Genomic DNA, 6795 nt, shown 5'->3' on the forward strand with positions numbered 1-6795 from the left:
TTTTGAAGGAGAATTTAATGTGGTAGTAAGTAACGGTGAAAGGTATACATTTGGGAGGACATAAGCTGAACTTTCTAGGGATTGCTAAGTAAAGATTTGGAATCTAAAACTACCCAGCAAACTTAGAATTTTATTTGGAACTGCTGCACTAATGCATTGCCTTCAAGAGAGGGACTTTTGGAAATGGAAATGTCTCCCTAACCCAACATGTGAGATATGCTAGCAGTATGATGGGACCATTGAGCATCGACTTTTTGGTTGTGACTGGGTAAGAGTCATTTGTTTCGATATATGGTCTAGGAAAACATTAGTACCTTTTATTGTTGGTTGCTTTCTATTGTCGGAATTATTGAAAGATTAGAGATTCAGAGATGATTTACAGGTTAGAATTTGTTATACAGCTTGGTATATATGGAAAATGAGGCGTGAAAGAGTTATGCAGGGGAAACAGATTGATATTTGGAAGACAATAAAGAAGATACGAATTGTGTCTAAGGAAATTATGGATTGTCGGGATGGAAAAGAGAGTCAGACCAGGCTGTCAAAGGGTAACTCAACAAGCCAGAGGAATAATGGTTGAAACTTAGTTGTGATACGGCTTTTATCCCAAGACATGGAAAGCTGGACTTGGGGTTACTGTTTGAGAGTGCAGGGACATTGGTTGATGGAACAAGTTTGAGTACTGTCTCAAATTCTCCAGAAACGACTAAAGAATTGGCACTAAAATTGGGTGTTGAACATGCTAGGAAGAGGAATTTTGAAAAGATCATATTGGAAAATGACTCACAAACTAGGCATGATGAATTTGTGACGAAAAAAGGGAAGCATAGATGGAAACTGAAACATATTATTGTGATGACGGATAGATTAATAAAATCGATTCCACAAGTTAGAATCCAACTGATCAGGACATCTGGCTAACAAGGCTTTTGATTGGGTTGCTTCCTACTACAAGAAAGAGATAACCATAGTAGACTGGGTCGCTCGAACTGCATATCTTGGACAAGGATGGACTGCCTGCTCCTCCAAGTTAGACACCTTTATTAGATAATTTATGAGGCAACTGTGAAGTGCCCTTGACTGCTAAGATTAGATTTGTTGAGAGTTTTGTTTTGTGTGTACGGTTGTATTTTGACTTCAATGACAGGAAGAGAAAGAAAAATTCCAAGAATATAATTGGTGCTACAAAAATGTTTGTGACTTAATGAGACATGGGTTGCACACTAAAGGAATCGTATGAAAGTTTGGCAATGCCAGAAAAAAAAATATTAAAAAAAATAAAATAAGAAACCCACAAGAAAGGATTTTCCTATGTTAATAGAAAGTTAAGAGTTTTTTCAATTCAAAATAGGGTCGTTACATCCAAATCTTAAACATCCTTGATGTTACATTTAATATATTTGTCAAAATCAATGCAACAGTTTGTAAAGCAGTATCCCTATCCGTTTATATATACACGTGAGAAATCAAAGAGAAAGAAAAAATTATTTAACCAATATTTTTGGAGTTAATCAACGAAACACAATGGACTGCAAATTAGAATATAGCTAAACTTATCTACAGAATTCTCAAACGCCCAACTCAATCTTTGCCATAACCTCATTAACCATCAACATTAAAATTTGAACCCTAAATTTACTATTTATTCATTAAATATAATATAGATATTTGTATCATTTTGCTTTCACGCTATAATTTATGAAGTTGCCTTAATTGGTTTAATGGTGGCTTGGGGGCAACTTGGGACAGGCAAAAAATAAAAAACAAAACAAATGGTACATTCAAGAAAACAAGGATAACAGAGATATTAATAAAAATAAAACTATAGGTGATTGGAGATCCATCAAACGATATTGTGCGCTTAAGTTGGTAGAATCTGACATTTTCTTCCCTTGTACAAATCTGGATTATGCTGCCATTCTGAGTTTTCAATAATGTCAACAATGGGGAATTTTGCTTAAGCATTGTTTACGACTACTTCTAGACCTAAAGCCAATATAGAAACATATTCTGAGAGCATGATCAAGTACAAAAAAAAAAAAAACAAAGATTATTTGATCATGCTCGGGTTTGCAGTAACTTGCTAACATGAAGGTAAGGATCAATGCGTGATCAATGTGCATAACAGTTTAGTACCCATAACCTGTCGCCAAAAAAAGCAAAGGAATTGGTTAACCAAACATTTGATAAAACTTAAATGGTGAACAGTCAAATTCATCATAGTAACTTAAATGGTGAACAGTCAAATTCATCATAGTCAGCTTCTAATCAAGCGAAAAAACCTGAATTATCCATAGGGTTCCCAGCAGGAAAAGGTTCAGGCTTCTTGATGTCGACAACCACGGCATCCGAAGTGAGGAATGTCCTTGCAACAGAAGCTGCATGCTCCAAGCAACATCTTACCACCTATGTTTCAGAAAAACCATATGATTACTTGTTATTCCCCAGACATACTGTTCAACTTGATACAGCCAATTTTCCTTTTATAGCCTATGCATGAACCAGAGAGAAAAATGGAAGAACAGTTTCAAATAATCAACTCACTTTTGTAGGATCAATAATACCAGCTGCCATCAGATCCTCATATTTTCCAGTTGCAGCATTATAGCCATAGCTAGGGTTGTCATTTGATAGCACCTAATGGTCAAAAAACCTAATTAGAACAACAAACAGTATTAAACATAATATAATCAGATATGATCTGTGACAATGGCATACCTTTTCAATGACAACACTCCCGTTGACCCCAGCATTCTTGGCAATCAACTTCATTGGATAGCTCAGTGCCCGTTTAACAATATCTGCTCCAACCTGCCAACAATTATTAGGTCAGAGAAAAGGTTCCATTTCATGTAATAAGAATGTCTGAAATCCAACAGACAAGTTAAAATCTAAGACATGCATAACCTTCTGCTCATCATTGTCAAGAGTCTCTTTTATGGCATCAACCTTAGCAGCAAGCCTCAATAAGGTGCAACCTCCACCAACTACAATGCCTTCTTCAACAGCTGCCTGAAAATAATTAATATTTTAACATTAAATTAAGCATGAGAATAGATGTTAGGAAATAAAAGTTTGTAGTACAAAATCTTGTACAACTTTCATAAGAAATATGAAGCAATAAACCTTTGTTGCATTAAGAGCATCTTCCACTCTCAGTTTCTTTTCTTTGAGTTCAGTTTCTGTTTGTGCTCCAACCTAGAAACACAAATAATTAATTAAACAAACAAACAAAAAGATAATATACTCTCTATTGGTGTGTATATGTAATGTACATACATATATCATGAATGCTGCATTAAGCAAGGCCAATGTTTACCTGAATGACAGCAACACCGCCAGAGAGCTTTGCAATTCTCTCATTGAGCTTTTCTTTTTCATATTCCTGATCTGCTGCCTGCATACAGAATACATTCATCACTCGATTGAAAAGAGGACAGGTGAAGATACTAATAGGAAGGGATAAAGGGATTCAAATTTAAAGAACCTCAACAAGGTTCTTGATCTGGGAAACTCTCTTATTCACTGCTTCCTGTGTACTTCCATCACAAACAATTGTTGTGGTCTCCTTAGTGAGCACCACTTTTGCAGCATGCCCTAGGACCTCCTTCTCAGCTTTGTCCAATGATAAACCAACCTCTTCTCTTATCACAGTACCTAAATATATACTACAATAAGTTTTAACAAGAGAACAATGAAACAATCCAACTTATGGTTACCATAAGATGCTGCACAAACCTCCAGTGAGTACTGCAATATCATCAAGATATTGACCTTTGCGCTCTCCAAAACCAGGGGCTTTCAGAGCTGCAATCTTTAGTGACCCCCTGAGCTTGTTTACAACAAGAGTAGCAAGAGCTTCCTGTTCAATGTCTTCTGCAATTATTATAATTGCGTAACCCCCTTTAATAGCCTCTTCCAAAACGTGGATGAGATCTCTTGCGTTTGTTATCTTTTTGTCAACCAGGAGTAACTGCAGAAAACAGCTTTAAGAAATCAGAGACCTAGCCAAATAGAATCCCTCAGGATCCACCCGCAGAGTATAACATATTGCTTTCAAGTTGATGCATAATAAAATGCCAATTACCTTGCAATTTTCATATTCAACAGCCATTTTCTCACTATCAGTAACAAAATAAGGAGAGATATAACCACGGTCAAATTGCATCCCTTCAACAACATACAAACTGTTTTCCGAACTGCTACCTTCCTCAAGAGTCACTATGCCTTTTCTTCCAACTTTTCCCATAGCTTCAGCAATCATATTGCCAACTTCATAGTTGTTTCCTGCACTAACAGCAGCCACATCTGCTAATTCACTGTCTTCAACCTGCAGGCCAATCCCAGACATATTAAGAAAATTTCTAAAGTTATAACTTCATTTTTTTAAAAAGATGAAGTTCAGAATTTGTAAATCATGGTAGAGAAGAACATCCTGGTTTACCTCCTTTGACATTGACTTAAGTTCAGACACCAGGGCCTTTGTAGTTATTTCAATCCCTCTCGATATTTGAATAGGGCTTGCACCAGCAGCAACCACCTGTAGAAAATAACCATAAACCAAAAAGCAATATAGCAATAGACAGGATATGTAATATTCCAATGAGATGATTGTTACAAATATCACACAAACCTTAACACCTTCGGTTATTAAACCCTGCGCAAGAACAACTGATGTGGTGGTTCCATCACCAGCCAAATCATTGGTCTTTGAAGCAGCCTGTCTCACCAATCTAGCACCAATGTTCTCCACAGGATCTTCCAACTCAACCTATAAAAAGGAAATGAAAAATCATAAACCAAAAAGGAACAGGGAAATATTCCAGTCAAACAAAGAAAGAAAAATGCAAGCTTAAGTAAACAAACAAGAATAACTACAAAGAAAATATAATAATTATTCCAAATCCGAAACCAAAAACAAAAGAACCAATACAACCAGAAAATAACCCGACTGATTAATCAATTATCATTAGCAAAAGAAGTCAGCACATTAACAAATATAATAAAAATAAGAAAGACCGGCATGCAAAATAAATAATTGATTAATATTCATTTCTTGTGCATTCATCAAACAAAGGTAATCATACCTCCTTAGCAACAGTTACACCATCATTAACAATTTTTGGGGAGCCATACTTGCTCTCTAAAACTACATTTCTCCCTTTTGGACCAAGAGTAACACCAACTAGGTCTGCAAGTTTGTTAACACCTGTCTGAAATGGAGAAGACAGGCGTACATCATCAAAATTGTCAAAGGATATCATACTAAACAAATCATTCACTGAAACTTACTTGTAATTTCTTGATAGCAGAACCATCCGTGTTAAAATGCAGCTCCTTGGCCATAGCCCGAATTTTGGAAGAGTGTCCTCTCCGCAAAATCACCTTCTGTTTCTTGCCTAGAAAGGCACTTGATGAAATAGATTCAAATGAGGACAATCGACCTGAAGAATTGAAAAACTTCTTATCCATCTGCTTACTGCAAGGAAATCCTAGAGAGCCAATTGACGACATGGCAATGAAAGATGAAGCCATTTTCTTTCAAGAACCTGAAACAGTATATAAACACAAGACACGTAAATCCATTTAGTGCCAACTAAAACAGATAAAGCACAAATGAAGAGTACGGATTGTTGCATAAAGCTTCACATTCTTACTGAAAACACCCATATGAAATAATAATAATAAATTACTTCGATTTTCCAACCTTATCTGAAGCAGTTCCAAATTCTTTATTCTTGATAAATAAATGCAGATAAAGCAAAATTTCGACAACAATCAAAACCCAATTCAGTAGAGAACAATTTCCACCATTATACGTTCGAATAATTCAACAGATTTTTATATAATAGGGAAAAAAACTAAAAAAAGAAGAACTTCATTCAACTCTTTTATAGACCCATGTAAATCCAACCCTTGAAAGCTACACTAAAAGATTGCCCTGGTTAAAATGCAGGTTCCATCATTGATAAAGCTTTAACTTCATATATGCTACAAAAAACTCGGTTTTCTCAGCATTGAGGAAGCTGAAAGGGAAATGAAAAGAAGAAACATCTAAAAAGGATAAAAAGTGGGGAATTTTACCTGAGAATGGCGGTTGGTAGTCTGATATGATGGGTCTTAAAAGGGTTTTTGAGGATAAGGAAGAAGACTCCAGAGACAGAGGAAATATTGTCAGCTTGGGGAACTCCGCAGAGTGAATGCAGTGATAAATATTTTAGGGAATAATCTACTTAGCATAATCTACTTTTAACCAAGTGGTTATTTATTTAAGTCTATTTTGTTAGTAATTGTAAAAAATAATAAGTGTAGTATAATTTTTGTTCCCTCAATTTGGTAACATAGTACAATTTTAAAGTATTATATTTAATATTTTAATAATTAAATCGATGATTGAATAAATTAAGGAAAAGGGAACTTTGGATTTTGTAAATTTACATTGATGATTTTATTAAAAAAAATTAAAACCGTGATATTTATTCACTTAACTAATTCAGTATGTGATTAATAAAATGACCTTAAATAAATAACAATTTTTAAAATTAGAGGTTAATGTGAACCTATTTATCTAATTAAGAGGTCAAAAGTTACAACATTCTAATATTTTATTATAAATTATGGGATTTGATACATTACTGACAGTTTACAGTTTCTGAGATAACCCTGACTACTTAAAATGAATCTGAATGATTGATCAGGATAGCTCATTTTTTGTACTATAATAAATATTTAAATATAAATTTTAGGGATTTAATTAACAGAATGACTTTAATTAAAATATCAGTGGGTGTTTCT

At 34.7% G+C, this 6795-nt stretch overlaps 1 protein-coding gene across 1 annotated transcript; it reads right to left on the bottom strand.

Moving 5' to 3' along the window:
- Window positions 1-1807: 1807 nt before the first annotated feature.
- Window positions 1808-6292, bottom strand: LOC121229358 (ruBisCO large subunit-binding protein subunit beta, chloroplastic). The gene is made up of 15 exons (XM_041113474.1): window positions 6085-6292; window positions 5293-5549; window positions 5088-5213; window positions 4634-4771; window positions 4445-4540; window positions 4088-4330; window positions 3739-3973; window positions 3488-3657; window positions 3320-3397; window positions 3127-3198; window positions 2908-3012; window positions 2719-2811; window positions 2545-2637; window positions 2283-2406; window positions 1808-2143 (listed from the first exon to the last, which is right to left on the bottom strand). The coding sequence occupies exons 2-15, from the start codon at window positions 5533-5535 to the stop codon at window positions 2130-2132; spliced, it is 1830 nt and encodes a 609-aa protein (XP_040969408.1). The 5' UTR covers window positions 5536-5549; window positions 6085-6292; the 3' UTR covers window positions 1808-2129.
- Window positions 6293-6795: the final 503 nt, after the last annotated feature.

Source organism: Gossypium hirsutum, chromosome A05, assembly GCF_007990345.1.
Source record: "Gossypium hirsutum isolate 1008001.06 chromosome A05, Gossypium_hirsutum_v2.1, whole genome shotgun sequence".
NCBI classification, from domain to species: domain Eukaryota; kingdom Viridiplantae; phylum Streptophyta; class Magnoliopsida; order Malvales; family Malvaceae; genus Gossypium; species Gossypium hirsutum.